This window comes from Hyperolius riggenbachi, chromosome 12 (genome assembly GCF_040937935.1).
Source record: "Hyperolius riggenbachi isolate aHypRig1 chromosome 12, aHypRig1.pri, whole genome shotgun sequence".
In the NCBI taxonomy this organism is placed as follows: Eukaryota; Metazoa; Chordata; class Amphibia; order Anura; family Hyperoliidae; genus Hyperolius; species Hyperolius riggenbachi.
Window position 1 is genome coordinate 175,004,343 of NC_090657.1, and position 20,930 is coordinate 175,025,272.

At 45.4% G+C, this 20,930-nt stretch overlaps 1 protein-coding gene across 1 annotated transcript in view; it reads left to right on the plus strand.

Annotated features, from left to right (window-relative positions):
- LOC137542259 (protein-tyrosine kinase 6-like) overlaps positions 1-20,930 on the plus strand; it is a 70,497-nt gene that overhangs the window by 17,611 nt on the left and 31,956 nt on the right. Inside the window, exons 2-3 of the mRNA XM_068264038.1 lie at positions 8,591-8,712; positions 19,624-19,787. Of these exons, the coding sequence (XP_068120139.1) occupies positions 8,591-8,712; positions 19,624-19,787 (286 nt within the window). The remainder of the gene's footprint in view (positions 1-8,590; positions 8,713-19,623; positions 19,788-20,930) is intronic.

The following is a 20,930-nucleotide window of genomic DNA, read 5'->3' on the forward strand; positions in this document are numbered from 1 at the left end:
GTACTCTCAGTATTAAGTAGCTAGAGATGCCCCTGATTGAAAGGAGATCTCATCAGTGGCACTCTCATTTAGACTCTCATCAAGACTCTGCATAGGTTAGGAGAGAGAGAGGCACTGCCTTTACTTCATCAAGTGCCTGTAGGCGCGACTCGCCTACAGTGCCTTATGGTAAATTCAGCCCTGGACACAGACCTCTCACCCCTTCCCCGATGCAGAGAGGCACAACAGAGTAAGGAAGTCATTCACCTGCTCCAGCACAAGGTCCTTTCTCTTCTTCAATGTACTGTGCAGCCACCCACCCTTACATAAGTCATGCAAGGCTCCCAACTGTTCCTGCACATATGTTCCTTCACGTGATAAGTTCCTGCATGTGATAGCTCTCTGCATAATATGGATTCCTGCATAATAAGGGATCCTGTATGTGATGTGGGTTCCTGCATATAATCGGTTTTTGCATAATATCGGTTCCTGCACGTGATGGGTTCCTGCATAATATGGGTTCCTTCCTGCATAATATTGGTTCCTGCATAATATGGGCTCCTGCATAATATGGGTTCCTGCTTCATATCGGTTCCTGCACATGATGGGTTCCTGAATAATATGGGTTCCTGTGACAAGCTTCAAACCTTGGATAGCAGATACGTAAATCTTTTTTGCCTAAATAAGCCGGTTATCTCGCAAAACACGTTGCAGTTGTTTTTGTGTGTGAAAATAAAAGGTATTTTTTAAAATGAAACTCATTGAATCTGACTACCTGCAGGTAAGTCCACTAGGACCTCCCACTCAATCTGCTTTTAATGATCGCCTTTAATGGCGCCTCTGTTTTTTGATCATTCATACCTATTGCTATCCCTCCCTGGCGGAGGGGTGTAACCCCTTTTTCCTGTACTACAGAGAGCCACTTCATAAAACAAACCTGAATAAATATTTATATTAAAAAGCCAGATATTTACCTAAGGCTCTGGATCCTATAGAGCCTTCCAGTTCCAGGGGGTGCTCCGGACTTCGCATGCGCGAGCATGCTCTCTCATGCATTCAAAATGTGCAGTATGAAACCGCCTGTCATCGGCAGCACTCAGGCTCCAGAAAGCTTCTGAAGCCTCCTGTGGTGGGAGATCTGAACGGCGGTGCCAGTGCTGGAACGAGGGGAGCGTGAGAGGAACGAGGAGGCTCTATAGGACCCAGCACCTTCCCTCTTTATAGGTAAGTACCTGTGTACTTTGTAATCCGAGAAAGTTCAGGAATCTATATATATGGACCTAAAGCATCTCATGAAGCTTTGAGTCTGGACTCTGCCACTGAGATACCCACCTCTCTTCCCTGGGGCCCTGTTGCAGCCATCCTATGACTACACTCCTGCTAAATGCATAATTCCTAAGCATATTTTATATTATAGCTTCAGTTATATTTCTTTGTCTTGACTTCCCATCATGCAGCAGAAAAGAGAGGAAATTGGGAGCAAGTGGAATAAAAGGTGCTCCGGAATATTCCCCTATCCAACAACCTTTGGCAGTCTCATGTTACAGGACAGAGATATGTTGCACAATAGGACTTCAAGTCATTTAATGCTGCTGAGCTGCAGTACAGGAGACTTCATATCTTTTTTAAGCAACTTCTACGCAGACTTTAGACTCTTTATCGTCTACTTGTAGTTACTAATTTACCATCTACCACAAGCTTTCCAGGTGTATAGCAGACAGAAGAAACTATATGTGCTACAAGCAGGGCTGGGACAAGGTATTCCAGGCAACCAAGGCATATGTTAAACCTCCCGGGGACCGCGTGCAGTAAATCCTACACCGCACTTGTGGCTGCCTGAGCCTGATGCAGCGTAGGATTTACGCCACCTGCTTTAACCACTCCCGCCACGATCGCGCATACCCGAGAGGGGAGAAAAAGCTGTCATGCGACAGCTGACATCTCCCCTCACTGATCAGGAGCCATGGCGATTGGCTCCTGATCACATGATCACCAGCCGATCGCAGTGATCACCGTAAGCAGCTGCGGTAGGAGGGGGAAAAAAAAAAAAAAAAAAAAAGAAGAGGACCGGGACTCACCTTCCTGACGTTCACCCGGTGATCGTCACTCCCCTCCGCACTGCCCGACTTCCCTGCCTCGTTCTGCCTCTAATGGTGCGTCCCAGCTTGATGACGTCATCAAGCTGGGACCCGGAACTTAGTGGCAGTGGGAGCAGGGATGCCAGGCAGAGCGGAGAGGGGTAGAGCTGCTCATCGATTGAGCTTGGGAGGTGAGTAAAGGCTGCTGGCTATACTGGGGACACCCATGTCTCATGAGCGCAACTAGAAATCACTTGGCCACTTTGGATGGGCCCCCCCTCCCTCGTTAATGGTCTCTGCTCCAGGCCCCCCTGTGCCTGCATCCCCTGCAGAGGTGATTGCTACGCCACTGCCATGTATGTGGATACAGGTTATGAGAGTGACGATCATGATGGCCACACTTGTTTTATGACCCTTGTGAGATGGGCCCCTATGCTGTGAGGGTCACCAGGGGTAGGCAAGGGAAAGGGTGTGACCATTGGGGGAGCCATCAAAGTTTGGCTGGGGGGGCCCGTGATTTGTAGTTACACCCCTGCCCTCGACTGTATGTGTCGCCGGCTTTATCCCCTGGAACTGGACTGTGACCACCACGACTACAGCTCACGGGAATTACCCCGCCTCGTTCAACTCACACAAATCCCTAACGGCACACGCGGAAACAATTAAACACGCGTGAACATTACAGAAACCTTCCGCAATCGCTCAGAACAAATACTATAATCAATAATATTGATAAGGTCGAGCCCAGGCAGTCTATTAACAAATAAACTTGTGTCCCTGGGAAGGGAAGATCCATAAGAGGGCAAATCATACGGAGTCGGTTCAAATGTTTATGCCGATTTCAAGTCAGTTGATGCAGCCTGAAAAGGGCCAATCCAATGCTGCTGCGGCTGCAACACTCGACTGGTCAATTTTTATGATGTCTCAAGTCACATGTAATTAGCATAAACATTTTTATGAACTCAGAATTATTTGCATTTCATTGACCATCCCTCGTCAGAACAAGTGCAAACATCACCAATAGCAACAACATATGATGAACAGAGGCAAGTATGATCATAGTCCTTGTGGGTTGTACTATAAGCTTGGTACACACATCCAATTCTGATTGGCCAAATGTACTACATCTATGTAGTATGAGAGTTTACCTACGCAATTTGATCATAGTACTGAAAATCTGTTGGACCTCATTCTACATGGAGGTGGCAAGATTGGTCATTGATTGGTAAATTAAAATGGGATGGTGTACGAGGCTTAAAGGGAACTTGAGGTAAGTGGGATATGGAGGCTGACATGTTTATTTCCTTTAAACTAATGCACATTGCCTAGCAGTCCTGCTAATCCTCTGCCTCTAGTACTTTAAGTCATAGCCCCTGAACAAGCATGCAGATCAGATTTTTCTGACAAATCTGACAAGATTAGCTGCATGCTTGTTTCAGGTGTGTGATTTAGACCCTACTGACCAGAAAGATCAGCAGGGCTGCCAGGCAACTGGTATTGTTTAAAAGGAAATAAATATGACAGCTTCCTTAGGTGTCACACCTCGGGTTCCTTTTAAGCATAATATACACCTTTAAGTTTGATTGGCCAATGATACAGCCTATTGATTGCCACCGACTGATCCAAGCCCAAAAACATAAGACATGCTGGAAAATATTGATCAAAATACTGGCTATCATTCTGTGTGTACGTCCTTTAAATTCATTTTCAATCGATATCCAATTGGAAAAATGATCAGAAATCTGATCTGAATTTGAAGAAGAAGTCGCATACGTGTGTATGCTAGCACTGCTATATCCAATCGATGTCTGAATATTGATGTGATCACTTGGTCGAATCAGAGCTGAAGTAAAAATTGCATATACTAGCCTTAAAGAGACTCAACAACATTTTCAGCCTTATTTCTTCTATCCTATAAGTTCCTATACGTGTCCTAATGTGATCCGGATTACTGCAGCCTTTTCTAGTTGCACTGTCTCTGTAATATATCTAATCTTATTTTCTTTGTCAAGCTTTGTCGACCCAGGGAGGAATGGGCTGCCCCTGTTGTAATAGGGACAAGTTCTGCACGCCCCCTGCAGGCTCTGTGTGCTTTGTTTATTCCTCACAGACAGCGTCCCTGCTCTCAGTTTCAGTGTTGTCTGTGATGCAGTTTGTGAGGCTGAGAGGGGAGGGAGCTGCCTGTCACATGCTGACATACTGTGAGAATCCCAGACTAGAGAGCAGATAATTCAGTGTGTGTGTGAGTGTGTGAGTGTGTGTGAGTGTGTGTGTGTGTGTAAGCCAGGATCGCGGCGGGGAACGGCAAAGAGGGATCCAGGAGATCACAATGATTTAATTGGTATGTTTTTAATTGTAAAAATTGGAGAGTACAGATCCTCTTTAAAGTGTACCTGAAATGGTACACTGGCGTTTATTTTTACTTACCTGGGGCTTCCTCCAGCCCCATGAGCACCGTGGCCTCCCTCGCCGTCCACTTCAGCCCCTCCGATCTGGTGCTACAACTCCCGGTAATCCGGTCAGTCGCCGACTACTCGTGGGCTTCTGTGCGGAGGGGTGCGCACACAGCCGAGTCGTTCATGCGCAACAGCCCACAACTGCCCAGATTGCCTAGAGTCATAGTGGCTGAACGGAGAGGCCGAGGAGGACGGTGAAGGAGGCCACAGTGCTTATGGGGCTGGAGGAAAGCCAGGATAAGTATAAACAGGGGCTAGTGAACCATCTCAGATTCACTGGCTACAGTCACAGGGGGTGTTGCTGTGCGACATAACAGGCACAATGTAATTGTGGAACGTCACACTGCAATGCTTCACCAATGCAGCTGTCATAGTGCAGACGCTGTGGTCTAATGGCGTGCAGCGTTGCCCTGCATGCAGTACTTTACTGCAAAATGTGTGCACTGACAGTGAAGCATACTTTTCATGGACCATATGCTTCACTGTACGCGAAGCAGCACATGGATAAAGTGCACCGTGAATCCGCAACTTTTCCATTCCGTTGTGTTCCTGCATTTACAGAGAACACGGTGCCTATTGTGAGCCTAGCCTTAAAGAGAACCGGTAATAAAATTAACAATGAATAAAATAGTGTATTTTTTACAAAATTCATTTATAAATTATTCAGCCCATTTTTGCCCATTGTAAAATCTTTCCTCTCCCTGATTTACTTTCTGACATTTATCACAGGTGGTGACATCTTTAGTCGTGCCAGGTGATCTGTACAGAATGTTTGTTACTGAGAGTTCTATGCAGAGAGGGAGATACTGCTTGCTTAGCAGTTGGAAACCGTTATTTCCCACAATGCAACTAGGTTCACAGACAAGAAACTGTCAGGGCCATGGTCATGACATCACACTATGGGAGGGGTTTCATCACAATATAAGCCATACTGACCCCCCTGATGATCTATTAGAGAAAAGGTAAATACTTCTCATGGCAATGGGGGTATCAGCTACTGATTGGGATAAAGTTCATTCCTAGGTTAAAGTTTCTCTTTGAATGCAATATTTGAGGTATGTGTTCAAGGCAACAAAGTGTCTCAACCAGATTGCCTTGTCCTCTTCAGCACTCAGTGAAAGAGTTATGTTTCTAAGGAAAACAAAGAAGCAGGAGCCAGATATAGTGTAGATGGGGGTAGTAGTACGTCACAAGCAAAAGGATAGACGCAAAATACAAGAAATATACTCATAATACAGGGCACAAAGCAACCACAGCAAAACAAATGAGGAACTTGACCTATCCTCAGTCAGTTGTAAAGGTCTTTCTCTGGGTCACATTCCAGTGGGAAGTTATGTAATAATGACCTTTAAATATCAACCTCCCAAAAGAGGTACAGCCTGATAAGCAGCACCACCAATCCTATACAGGGGTGTAGCAATAAGGGTTGCAGAGGTTGCGACTGCATCGGGACCTTTGGGCCAGAGGGGCCCCAAAAGGCCCTCAACAACAGTATTGGCTCTCTTTTGGTCCTGTGCTCATAATAAAACCACGTGTCCTCCTGTGTCCCTGCTTCCAGACCTGACAGTTAGCTGTCTGTGAACCTTGTCGCATTGTGGGAAATAACAGCTTTTCCCAACTTCGAAGCAAGCAACATCTCCCTGTGTGCATATATACTTTGTACATCGGTGGGGGCGGTGAGCAGGACACATCTGTGTGTGTGTTGGGGGGAAGGGTTGGTCAAGGTAGTGGCCATTAGAAATGGCCCGAACGGTTCGCCGGCGAACAGTATTCTGCGAACTTCCGCTATTCGCACATCCGCTGTTCGCGGCAAACATTTGGCTGCGGTAGGGGAAAGGAGGATTGTTGCGTGACGGTGCGAGTACAGGGCAACACAACCTGCTCACTGTATCCAAAAACTGTTGGCCCTCTCATATTACACAAAAGAGGAATATTGGCCAATCAAAAAATTGGATTTGTGCACCCTTTTACAAGGTACACGTGCTAAATGACACGCAGCAGAGACAGACGTTAAGGATCATCTCAGCCAGGAGTCCAGTGTGTCCCCCAATGTCGCCTAAAGATCTTTATCGACAATGACCCATTACTGAACTCTAATCGAAGTGTTCTACTCCTCACCATAAGCCGATCTAGCATGCACCAGAAGTCGTTGCTCCAGTCCCTTCCATATCTGCAGATGCGTCCGTAGCCAGCGATGCGTCCGTACAGCACTCACCCCTAAACTGCTGTCCAAGGGCTCGAGTCCAGTCCAGGTCTGCGAGAGTAACCCTGTGTGTGCGCCTGGTATAAAAAAACACCACATTTCATTAATAACACTCCCTCCACAAAATGATGCAGTGGTGCTCTTAAATACAGATACTCAGCAGAAGCAGCAATGGTAATTATTTTATCTGTTTAAAGCATACCTGAACTGAAAATTAAAAGTTAAAATAAACATACACACTTACTTACATACTTACCTCCCATATCGCCCACTTGAGCCATAGGGAGACATGGACATTACCTAGCACATCAGTTGTCCATTCAGTTATAACTGACAGCAACTGATATATAACCGACAGCAACCAATATATTTCAGTTCTGAGAAAATCTCATCAGGACTGGAAGGAATCCTTGTAAGAAGAGCTTCTGAGAGCAAGCTAAGTATGTAATATTAATTTGCAGTTAAATCATAAGTTTTATTTTAAATAATTTAACTTGGTTCAGGTTCCCTTTAAGCACCTCCTACCCCAATCTAGTTCTCAGATTTCTCATCCAGTTTGGCGGTATGCTGGGCCGCCATCAGAAATTTTTAGGCCCCATACTGGGCAATCCTACTTGGGCCCCCCTACATCCCTATGCCCCCACATGGCAAATCACACACTTTGAAGGCCTGAACATACTAACGTTCGTGCTGCCTTGGCTGGGCATATGCTCCATTTGTTAAAACTGTAACTGCGCTTGAACAGAACACTCTCAGCTATGGGATATGATGGAGGAGTCACGCAGCCCAGAACAGTGCCTGCGCAGTGTGCCGCAACGCAGCTGGGTTGTGTGGACTTCACAGTAGCACAACGGATCGGCCCAGAAGGATATTGATGGGGCTACATGGGGCTGAGAGGAGCCCCGGGTAAGTAAAAATCCTTTTCTCCCATTTGTCTCATCACTAACTGACTAAGGTGACTCTTGGATGAGCATCCGGCATCTCTCATCACATTAATAGGCAATGTTCGCCGGCCCCAGATTCACTCGGGCCCCATACAGCAGTCCCCTCTGTGATGCCCTGAAGGCGACCCTGGCGGTATGAAAGAGTGATTCTTATTGGTCACTGTTAGGAATGATCAATGATATGTTGCTCCTATACAAGAGGCACTAAACATATTCCACATATGGCCTTGATAGTCCTGCCCTCTGTCTGAAATTGAGCCTGGAAATTTTGTTTTTCATTCCTAGCCTTTGTGGATGTTGGAGGACTGATGTCATGACCTTGTCATGCTCCCAGCCACTGTAAAGAGAGACATAATCTAAAGCCTGATACACACTTTCAATTATGATTTGCCAATGGCTGACCAATTTTATCACCTCCATGTAGTATGAGTGCGTGCCTACACAATCTGCTCAGAGTATTCAATATCTGTTGTTGACCCTCAAACTACATGGAGGTGGTAAAATTGGTCAGTGATTGGCCAATTATAATTGAAAATGTGTACGAAGCTTAATGCAGGCAGACAGACATGTGATATAAGAATTATAGCAAACATAATAAGGCAGGTTGCAGCTGTTCTGCTGTCTCTCTTCTCCTACATACTGTGAAAAGAGATGTAATTTAATCCAGGCTGGCAAATGGCAGGGGAGGGCACCAGGCTGGAGGGAAGGACACAATGCTGAGGGTGTACTAGTTGCACGGCATCAGTATGAGGAGAAAGATGGAGGTGCTACTACAGATATAAATGTGAGTCTGTTCTATCCACTATGATGTACCAGATGCAAACTTTCTATGTTCTTCTAACTGTACATGGTGCATGGACTACATATATGTATTGCCATTCAAAAAATGTTTTCGTCTTTAATTCACACTAAAAATGTGTGTTTTCGCAGATGGTTCTTTGGAGATCTCTCGCGGACCGAGGCCGTCAACCTACTCATGAAAAAGGGCAACACGACGGGGTCGTTCCTGATCCGAGTCAGCGATAAGCAGGGCTTCGTCTATGCCTTATCAGGTAACACCCACAGACTTGCCTTTTAGCGCCAGTTACGACTTGATTGATTGATTGATTGATTGATTTAGGGAGTCTGTTCACCCACCAGGATATTTGTGGGGAGGGGTTGTGGGAGGAAGTGTGGCTGACTAGAGGTAGCCTACAAAAATATGGGAACAACATGCTATTGTAAGGCCTTGTTCACATCTAAAATCGTAATCGCTGATGCCATTGTTTTGCGATTTTGTGCTCTATTCTTTTTAGTGCCTCCCGACGCTTACCTGTGTGTCGCGATTTTTTTGTACAGAGGTTTTCTAAATGCTTTTTCAGAGCGATTTGTTTTTTCACTCCTGACACAAGTGTCAGGAAGTGAACTCTTAGACCCGGAAAAGAATAAATACAATGTATTTATTCATCAAAGCGCTCAGGAAACCGCTATACAAAGTGCTTTTTCAAGCGATTTCCCTATACCTTCCATTATCGGCAAATCGACCCAAAAATGGTATAGACAGCTCTTTGGTGAGTGGATCAGACTCGAACCGTTCAGATGTGAACTCTCTCATAGGGAATCATTGCACAAGCGCTTTTAGGGCGATTTTGAGAATCGCAACGTTTAAAAAAAAAAGAAGCTAAAAGCGACCTTCGTGTGAACAAGCCCGAAAGGTCTGTACCCACACTAGACTAAACTTGTCCAAGGCAACCGCTAAAGCTCTCCCCTGCTAAAAATCTTGTGTGTGTACAGAGGCCCAGATACGTCGGCAAGAGATCCGGCATGCCCGAACACTACCTGTTAAGACTGGTAAACACCTTATGATTGGCCAATCAATGACCAATTTTACCACCTGCATCTAGTATGAGAGCTTACCTACACAATCTGCTCATGGTATGTGAAAGCTGTTGGGCCTTCATACTACATAGAGGTGGTACAATTGGTCAGTGATTGGCCAATCAAAATTGAAGGCGTTTACCAGGCTTTATAGTTGTTTTTCCCCACACTCTGCATAGTGTACTCAGCTTAACCTCCACAATCTGTTTATAGTATTCAAAATCTGTTGGTCCTCACACTAATTGAAAGTGGTAAAACATGGCAAGCCATTGGCCAATCAAAATTGAAGCTGTGTACCAAGCTTTAGGCTGCATACACACATCCAATTTTGACTGGCCAATTTTACTTACCACCTCCAAAGGATTGTGTACGTAATCCATAGTTACATAGTTACATAGTTATTTTGGTTGAAAAAAGACATACGTCCATCGAGTTCAACCAGTATAAAGTACAACACCAGCCTGCTCCCTCACATATCCCTGTTGATCCAGAGGAAGGCGAAAAAACCCTTACAAGGCATGGTCCAATTAGCCCCTAAAGGGAAAAATTCCTTCCCGACTCAAGATGGCAATCAGATAAAATCCCTGGATCAACATCATTAGGCATTACCTAGTAATTGTAGCCATGGATGTCTTTCAACGCAAGGAAAGCATCTAAGCCCCCTTTAAATGCAGGTATAGAGTTTGCCATAACGACTTCCTGTGGCAATGCATTCCACATCTTAATCACTCTTACTGTAAAGAACCCTTTCCTAAATAAATGGCTAAAACATTTTTCCTCCATGCGCAGATCATGTCCTCTAGTCCTTTGAGAAGGCCTAGGGACAAAAAGCTCATCCGCCAAGGTATTATATTGCCCTCTGATGTATTTATACATGTTAATTAGATCCCCTCTAAGGTGTCTTTTCTCTAGACTAAATAAACCCAGTTTATCTAACCTTTCTCGATAAGTGAGACCTTCCATCCCACGCATCAATTTTGTTGCTCGTCTCTGCACCTGCTCTAAAACTGCAATATATTTTTTGTAATGTGGTGCCCAGAACTGAATTCCATATTCCAGATGTGGCCTTACTAGAGAGTTAAACAGGGGCAATATTATGCTAGCATCTCGAGTTTTTATTTCCCTTTTAATGCATCCCAAAATTTTGTTAGCTTTAGCTGCAGCTGCTTGGCATTGAGTACGATTATTTAACTTGTTGTCAATGAGTACTCCTAAGTCCTTCTCCAAGTTTGATGTCCCCAACTGTATCCCATTTATTTTGTATGGTGCTAGACCATTAGTACGTCCAAAATGCATGACCTTACATTTGTCAACATTGAATTTCATCTGCCATGTATGTGCCCATATAGCCATCCTATCCAGATCCTGTTGCAATATGACACTATCTTCCTGAGAGTTAATGATTCTGCACACTTTTGTATCATCTGCAAAAATAGCAACATTGCTCACTACTGCATCTACTAGGTCATTAATAAATAAATTGAAGAGCACTGGACCCAGAACAGACCCCTGTGGGACCCCACTGCTAACAGTCTCCCATTTTGAGTATGATCCATTGACCACAACTCTTTGTTTTCTGTCCATTAGCCAGTTCCCTATCCATGAACACAGACTCTTCCCCAGTCCTTGCATCCTCAACTTTTGCACCAGACTTTTGTGGGGAACAGTGTCGAAGGCCTTTGCAAAGTCCAAGTATATCACATCTACAGCATTCCCAATATCCATATTAGCATTCACTACCTCATAAAAGCTGAGCATGTTAGTCAAACAGGACCTGTCTTTAGTAAACCCATGTTGATGCTGAGAAATAAGATTATTTTCTACTATGAAGTCATGTATAGTATCTCTTAGTAACCCCTCAAATAGTTTGCATACAACTGATGTTAAACTTACAGGTCTATAATTTCCTGGATCAGATTTTTTGCCCTTCTTAAATAATGGGAAAACGTGGGCTGTACGCCAATCCACTGGGACTCTGCCAGTTGCAAGAGAGTCACAAAAGATAAGATAAAGGGGTTTATCTATAACTGAACTTAATTCCCTTAGGACCCGAGGATGCATGCCATCCGGGCCAGGTGCCTTGTCTATTTTTAATTTATTTAGTCTTGCCTTCACTTCTTCCTGCGTTAAGTATTTAATATTACAGTTAGAAGATTGAGACTCTTCCGCCTCTGTAGTTTGCAACAGTGCTGTTTCTTTTGTGAAGACAGAAGCAAAGAAAGCATTTAATAACTCTGCCTTACCTTGGTCATCCACCATTGAGTTCCCATCCTCATCCTTTAGGAGTCCTATACAGTCAACCTTTCTTTTTTTAGAGTTAATGTACTTGTAAAACTTTTTTGGGTTAGATTTGATATCCTTAGCGATTTGTTTTTCAGCTTCAATCTTTGCCTGCCTAATTTCTTTTTTACAATTTTTATTGCACTCCTTATAATTGCTTAGTGCAGCCTCTGTCCCCTCCTGTTTTAAGACCTTATAGGCATTCTTTTTCCTCTTCATTTTACACACTACAGGGTTGTGGTCAAATTGGCCATTCAAAATTGAAGGTGTGTACCAGGCTTCAAGGGTTCATACACATATCCAATTTTGATTGGCCAATGATTGACCAATTTCACCACTTCCATGTAGTATGAGAGTTTACCGACACTATTACGGTATTCAACATCAGGAAGCCCTCATACTACAAGGAAGTGATAAAAGGCCTGTCATTGGCCAATAAAAATTGGATGTTTGCACCAGCTAGGCTTTCACAACTAGAAGTGGTTTAATGCACATCATCTGTAAGGAATGCACGGAGTGAGGGAGGAGCATGCTGGACATACAGGTGAGTCGCTCCACTGCTGAAAACTCTGCAGGGGCCTCTAGGGACCAAAAAAATTGGGGGGAGGGGGGAGCCAGTTAGGGGGCCCTAGACAACTACCTAGTTTGCCCCTATGGAATCGCCAGTCCTGGCTGATCGGGGAGCTTCTATAAACACACACTGCCACTAATGAAAGTAGCAGCAATGAAGGATTAAAGTCTGGTACACACATTCAATTTTGATTGGGCTTTGACTGTCCAATGTTACCACTTTGATGTAGTATGACAGCTTACCTACACAATCCGTTCATAGTATATACACAATCAGGGCCGGTTCTGGACTTTTTGCTGCCTTAGGCAAACTTTTTATATGCCCCCCCCCCCCCCCCTCTGGGTCTCCCCCTGTCTGCGTTCCCCTGCCAGCTTATTAGCGCAGTGTACAAGTATCAGGCAGTGGGCAGGGGAAGCAATGACGCACCTCCTTACATTCCAGCACTGCGTCCCAGCATTCCCCACTTCCTGCAGTACTGCCCACTGTACTTCCGCAGGTGGCATTGCAGGAAGTGACGAGCGGTGGAACGCAGCGCTGGAACGTAAGGAGGGGAGTCATCGTTCCCCCCCCCCCCCCCCCTGCTGCCTGATACTTGTACACTGCGCTAATAGCTGGAGGGGGAGCGCATAACGGGACCCCCCTCCCCACCGCTGTGCCCGCTGCCCCCTTCCTGACTGCTACCCCTCCAGCTCGGCAGCCCTCCCTCCTCCCCCCACGGCCAGGCGGGTGCCACCTCACCACTTCCGCTGCCCAAGGAAACTGCCTCATGGGCGGCCTGGGGCTGTACACATTCTGTTGACCCTTATACTACATGGAGGTGGCAAAAATAGTCAGTGATTGGCCAATCAAAATTGGATGTGCGTATATACACCCTTAGATGATAAGGGGCCCAAAGCAAGGTAGAAACTTTGGCTCATCCTGATGGTCCTTTTGGGAAGGTTAGGTGGGAGATGGAACAGAGAAAGTGGCAGTTGGGCCCCCTGACATCCACTAGGTCCCAGGCCTAGGATGATCCTGTATTTGTAAGCTACCAAGAGGAAGAATATGAAAGAACTGGAAGCAAATTTTACTACCACTTCATACAACGTATTGTTTTTAAATGTCAGCTGCAGGATACAAAAAGACTTATTGAGTCTGACGGCCCAGACAAATCTAAGAGCGTTTTAAGGGTCATTTTCATTAAAAAAAAAAAAAAATGCCTCCATTCCATTAAAATAAATTTTTTCAACAATCGCTATTTAGGCTATTTTGCTCAATCGAGTCAACAGAGGCAAAAAAAAAAAAAAAAAAAAAAAAGACCCGCAAAACGCTCTCCAGTGTGTCAGGGCCCTAATTTGGCTGCAATAAAAGCTTTGATGAGCACCTTGAAGGGCGCTGTCACACCGCAGAGCACTTTTCAGATCGTTTTAAAAAAAACAGCAACAGTTATCACGATTTTTTAAAAAAATCACGATTGCGGCAATTTTGCTGCAATGTTACCACAATTTTAATGAGAGCGTTTTAAAAAAAAACCAAACAAAAAACGGTCAGAAAATTGTCTTCAGCCTCAAGCCGTGTACACGCACTGGAATAAACTCGTACATGACGGCTGATAAAGGTTTCAATCTGGAGAGAATCTAGTGGGTGTATGGGAGCCCTCCTGAGGTTGCACCAAACGCATTGTTCACAACTCACCACGACCACCAGAGGGCGCTCTATCAACTTTCTTACCTGCTCCATCCTGACAGATGTGTCCCTAGTCTCTAGGCTAGTGATGCGTTCATACTGAACTTGGCCCTGAACCCTCAACCTATAGATTGATTACACCAGTTCCACTTAAAGGGAACCAGAGGCGAATTACCCTTGTGTATTTTACCATATATATCAGTAGGAACATTAGAGAAAACACCTACCCTGCTCACCGTTTCATCCTCACTGCTAAAAGTGTCTGTTATCAGCTGTGATAAGAATCCCGGACTGAGCACTCAGTCTGGCTTTGCTGGGAATGATTATAGCTGAGTCATTATAGCAGAGCCACAAGGGGGCAGGCTTGGACTTGAAAAGACACGAGAGAAGACAGACTCAGCTGTAATCATTCCATAGCAAAGCCAGACTGAATGCTCAGTCCGGGATTCTTATCAGAGGTGATAACAGTCAGATTAAACAGAGAACAATAAAACAAAGAGCAGATTAGGTGTTTACTGTCATGTTCCCACTGATTTATAAGGTAAAATACAAGAGGGTGCTTCATCTCTGGTTCTCTTTTAAGGTGCCCATACAATTCTAACGAATCAAAAAGTACAAATGCAATCAATCTCTAGTACTGTACAGCTCTGGATCTCTCTCTTATGTGCAAACTATCAGACCAGAGTGGTACGTTCTTCTCAGAAATGTACCAACTGTGAAGCTAATGAGGTGGTGGACCAACCAAGAAGCACAGGCGAGAGAAATCTAGCACAAATTGTACTATTATGCTGATAACTGCTAACCAGCAGCCAAAATCTGTGCACAAAGTGTAAGTGCAATATAGCTCATGTGTGTATGTGTGAACAGGACTGTAGGTACGGCCGATGCAACCCCCCCACAAAGTCTATTTCTCTGCTGATTCCGCTGCAAACTATTCCTGGAAATGATAATCCTGGCTGCTGCTCTCTGTGTTTAAAATGTTGTAAAACTCTGCTATACAGTACTAACAAAAGGATAAAAGTCTGTCACTGTGTAACAAGTATAATAACCTAAATGCCATACCGTAATCCACTGCAATGTGTTTATGTAGTGCAATAAGTCAAGGCTTCTTGAATTCATTATAAACACGTGCTTAGCGGAGCTTCAGGAGTGGATGAACGGTAAGGGCCCTTTCACATGAGCAGCTGATAGACAGTGAAGACTGTCGAGTGTCGAACTCGCGAAAAAGTTCGCGAACTGCAATAGACTTCAATGGGGAGGCGAACTTTAAAAATTTGAAAAAATTCTACTGGCTGCAAAAATGATAGAAAACATGTTTCAAGGGCTCTAATACCTGGAGGCCCTCCCTCCACCCTCCTTCCTATTCGGGAGGAGGGTCTCATCTGCCAGGAAATTATACGATTTCAAAAACCAGTTTACATACCATGGCTGAGAATCGAACCCAGATCTCACTGTGTGGTGGGCAAGTCACCCTAACCGCTGTACCACAACAGTACTAACTGAAACTGGCCTAGAGTTTACTATTTATGCTCAATGCAATAGAAACATTAGGTTGCTTAAAGAGAAACTCCAACCTAGAATTGAACTTTATCCCAATCAGTAGCTGATACCCCCTTTTACATGAGAAATATAATGATTTTCACAAACAGACCATCAGGGGGCGCTGTGTGACTGATTTTGTGCTGAAACCCCTCATACAAGAAGCTCTGAGTACTGCGGTACTCTGGGCAAACTGCCACAATGTAACAATGTTCACAGACAGGGAATAGCTGCTTACAGCTGTCTCTAACAGCCAAAACAGCTAGGAGCAGCTACATAACTTGCCCACAGTAAAAATGTCACCATGTAATAAATGTCAGAATGCAAATCAGGGAGAGGAAAGATTTTACAATGAGCAAACACTGACTAAATCATTTATACATAATTATGGTAAAAAAATGAAGCACTTTTTTTACTACATTATTTTCACTGGAGTTCCTCTTTAAAGGGAACCTTAACTGAGAGTGATATGGATGTTTCCTGTAAACAATACCAGTTGCCTGGCAGTCCAGCTGATCTCTGTGACTGCAATAGTGGCTGAATCACACCCTGAAACAAGCATGCAGCTAATCCAGTCTGACTTCAGTCAGAGCACCTGATCTGCATGCTTGTTCAGGGGCTGTGGCTAAAAGTATTAGAGACACAGGATCAGCAGGCGATTCAGGCAACTGGTATTATTTTAAAAGGAAAAATCCATATCCTTCTCAGTTTAGGTTCCCTTTAAGGATTTGTAGCATAAAAGCCAACTCACATTGGCTGGGAATCGAACCCAGGTCTCACTGTGTGGTGGGCAAGCACCCTAACTGCTGTACCACAACAGTACTAACTGAAGCTGGCCTAGCATTTACTATTTATGCTCAATACAAGAGAAAAAGTAGACAAGACAAATAACATTTATATCATGCTTTTCTCCTGGCGGACTCAAAGCACCAGAGCTGCAGCCACTAGGGCATGCTCTATAGGCAGTAGCAGTGTTAGGAAGACTTGCCTAAGGTCTCCTACTGAATAGGTGCTGGCTTACTGAACCGACAGAGCCAAGATTTGAACCCTGGTCTCCTTTGTCAGAGGCAGAGCCCTTAAGACAGGAGAAAAGCGTGATATAAATGTTATTTGTCTTGTCTACTTTTTCTCTTGTATTGAGCATAAATGGTAAATGCTAGGCCAGCTTCAGTTAGTACTGTTGTGGTACAGTGGTTAGGGTGCTTGCCCAACACACAGTGAGACCCGGGTTCAAATCCCAGCCAATGTGAGTTGGCTTTTATGCTACAAATCCTTAAAGGGAACCTAAACGGTGAAGGATATGGATTTTTCCTTTTAAAATAATACCAGTTGCCTGAATCGCCTGCTGATCCTGTGTCTCTAATACTTTTAGCCACAGCCCCTGAACAAGCATGCAGATCAGGTGCTCTGACTGAACTCAGACTGGATTAGCTGCATGCTTGTTTCAGGGTGTGATTCAGCCACTATTGCAGTCACAGAGATCAGCTGGACTGCCAGGCAACTGGTATTGTTTACAGGAAACATCCATATCACTCTCAGTTAAGGTTCCCTTTAAGCAACCTAATGTTTCTATTGCATTGAGCATGAATAGTAAATGCTAGGCCAGTTTCAGTTAGTACTGTTGTGGTACAGCGGTTAGGGTGACTTGCCCACCACACAGTGAGATCTGGGTTCGATTCCCAGCCATGGTATGTAAACTGGTTTTTTAAATAGTATAATTCCCTGGCAGATGAGACCCTCCTCCCTCCGGTAGGAGGGTGGAGGGAGGCAGCTGTCCCTTAACTAATTAGTGTAGGCAGGCGAGTGATATGGCATAAGGACCTTGCTTGGAGGAGGGGGGAGGGGGGAGCAATGTGTTTCGCAATAATGTGACTGCTGACTGTGATGTAGAGGGTCAAAGTTACATCATTATGGGGCGAATCGAACTTCCGCAAAAGTTCGCCTGGTGCAGGCGAACGCGAACCCCCAAAGTTCGCCTGGAACCATTCGCCGGCGAACTGTTCGCTACATCTCTATACAGCACTTCCGATTTGTGAGGGATTTTTTTTTTTAGATAAAACTTTATTGCACTTACCAGGCATCCTTCTCCCATCCATAGCCCCACCCCTAAAGAAAGAGGTCATAGGTGCTTCTCTATGATCAGAGAAGCGCCTGTGACCTCATTCTTTAAAGGATACCCGAAGTGAAATGTGACATGATGAGGTAGACTTGTGTATGTACAGTGCCTAGCGCACAAATAACTATGCTGTGTTCCTTTTTTTCTTTCTCTGCCTGAAAGAGTTAAATATCAGGTATGTAAGTGGCTGACTCAGTCATGACTCAGACAGGAAGTGACTACAGTGTGACCCTCACTGATAAGAAATTCCAACTATAAAACACTTTCCTAGCAGAAAATGGCATCTGAGAGCAAGCAAGAGGTAAAAAGGGTAATTTCTTATCAGTGAGGGTCACACTGTAGTCACTTCCTGTCTGAGTCAAGACTGAGTCTGCCACTTACATACCTGATATTTAACTCTTTCAGGCAGAGAAAGAAAAAAAGGAACACAGCCTAGTTATTTGTGTGCTAGGCACTGTACACACCCACGTCTATCTCATAATGTCACAAGTCACTTCAGGTATCCTTTAAAGAGCGGAGCTACAAACGGAATAAGGAAATACAGAGACCTGATAAGTATAATAACCTACCTGGCAGTAACCCCAAGCTATGCTCAGGCTAGCCGCCAGGAGCTCAATGCAGAGCAATGGAGCGCAGCGGGCGTTTTTACTCACCTCCCGGGGGATCCAGACGCGTGCAGCCATTCTACTTCCTCTCCACGGAGGCTCTGAATCACTCTGGTGAGATCGCTGTCATTGATCTCACTACATAGTTACAGCACTACCCGGAGGACGGAGGGAAAACTGCAGTGCTGGTGCCCAGAAAGGTGAGTGCTGGGGCTGCTGCTGGCATTTTGGAGGCATGATTTTTTCCTGATTTTAGGGTCTGAAACATGCTGAAAAGACCCTAAAATCCAGAACTTATCGTACCGCCAGGGAGGTTAAAGTTTTTTACAACGCTAACCCCCCCCCCCCCCCCCCCCCCCCAAACACTGCATAAACGCTTTGATAAGCAACTTATGCAGCGCTTATATACTTTGCATTCTCAGTCTGGGTTTTCTGCACATGCGCGGACCTCCCACACATACGCAGCAGACCCGGACCGACACAACTGAGCCTATTACCGGAGCTGATCATGGCTGAACGGCAGACCGTGGGAAGACGGTGAGGGACTCACTCCTGCTTATAGGGCTGGAAGAAGCCCCAGGTAAGCATCAATAAGTTATATTACTTTGTCTCTGGTTAACTTTAAGCCTGGTACACACTTTCAACTATGATTGGCCAATCACTGACCAATTTTACCATCTCTATGTAGTATAAGGGTTTAGGCCTCGTCCACACTGTAGACGCCGCCATGCGCATTTTGGGAGCATGAAGAATGTGTGACACACAAGAACGTCAGAAGTACAGCACGTCTGACGTTCAGATCATATGCGCTGCACAGCAATGTGATGCGCTATCGCACTGCTGCACGCATTTTTCAGCTAAGCACAGCGCTGACCCATACACTGTCTTTTTTTTTGCAGGGGGCCCAGGGATTTCTAGTTACGCCAGTGCATATGACTGTGGTAGGATTAGATTGCGAGCTCCTCTGAGGACAGTCAGTGACATGATTATGTAATCTGTAATGTGCTGCTGAAGATGTCAGTACCATATAAATACATAATAATAATATTAATAATAATAGATAGCACGGGAGGGACAGATGGCAGTGGTGGGGTTAAATGATCGGACACCTAGGGTTCGGATGTTAGGTAGCCCTAGTCATTAATGGTGTAGATGGGAGCCAGTCCACCCGGCGCCCACATGTCCAGACGCCCCACCCACCCTTTATGTATGCCCCTCCCACAGACTATTTAGGGTAGCTCGATAAGACGATAAGAAAAACTTTATCCACAATGCTTGTATTATACAAACATCTCAGTGTAATATAAATGTGCTCGTTTTTCCATGCCAGTGCGAATGAGCGATGCTGTGAAGCACTTTAAGATCATGCGGAGTGATCAGGGGGAATATCACCTCTTCCACACACACCTCTTCCCAGATCTCACCAAGCTCATCGACCACTACAAGACCAAACCCGTGATGAAGGGCCTGATGCTGAGCGAGCCCTGTGTGAAGGTAAGTTGCCATAATATCACATTCTAGCATTTCATCCCTGGTAGATACTTAGGCTTTGTTCACATCTAAAATCAAAATCGCTGACTGCGATTTTCTTTTTTTGCGCGTTTTTTGCTCCACTGCACGATTTTGTGCAAAGCGCATTTCTAAGTGCTTTTTCAGAGCGATTATGTTTTTTCACTTCCTGACGTCAGTCAGAAAGTGAACTCTTTCACTCGGAAAAGAATAAATACAAAGGGCTTGATTCACAAAGCGATGCAAACTGTTAGCACGCTGGCAGGGGCATAACTAGGCCCCACCGGGCCCCCCTGCAGAATTCCAGAGCGCCCCCCCCCTCCCTGGGGACCGCTTGGGCCATTTTGTGGGGGCTGGAGGGGTGGCAGCATGAGGGGAAAGCCTTGGTCACAGTCGGCGGGGAGAGGGGAAGTCCCCCCCCCCCCTCTCCCTCACCTCAGGGCTCTCCCCTCTGTGCTCCACCCTCCAGCTTAAGTTACAGTGTGGGCAGCGGCGGGCAGATACATACCTTCCGTGCGTTCCACCGCATACTCCTCGCTCTAGCGTCTGACGTCACTTCCGGAAGTGACAACAGACGCTAGAGCGAGGAGTATGGGGTGGAAAACAGGGAAGGTATGTATCTGCCTGCCGCTGCCCGCTGCCCACACTGTAACTTAAGCTGGAGGGGAGCGCAGAGGGGAGAGCCCCGAGGTGAGGGAGAGGGGGGGGGGGGGACTTCCCCTCTCCCCGCCGACTGTGACCAAGGCTTTCCCCTCATGCTGCCACCCCTCCAATCCCCACAAAACGGCCCAGAGCGGGCCCCCCCACGGGAGCAGGGGCTGCAGGCCCTATTGTTACGCCAGTGCACGCTGGTGAAAAGCCCTTTATCACGCCTAAACTCAGTTTAGGTGTGATAAAAACAAACTCGGGCGAAATTCCCGCGCGCAAAGTTTTGCTCGTGTAAAGTTTTATGCACCCATTAAACCCTATGCAACTTTCTGCACGCACCGGACTTTGCCCGCAAAACTTTGCGCGCGCGAGTTTTATTCCTGAAAACGGTGCTTATCTACTAGTGCAAAGGTTATCACGCCTAAACTACTTTAGGCGTGCTAAGTAGGTTAGCACCGCCTTGTGAATAAAGCCCAATGT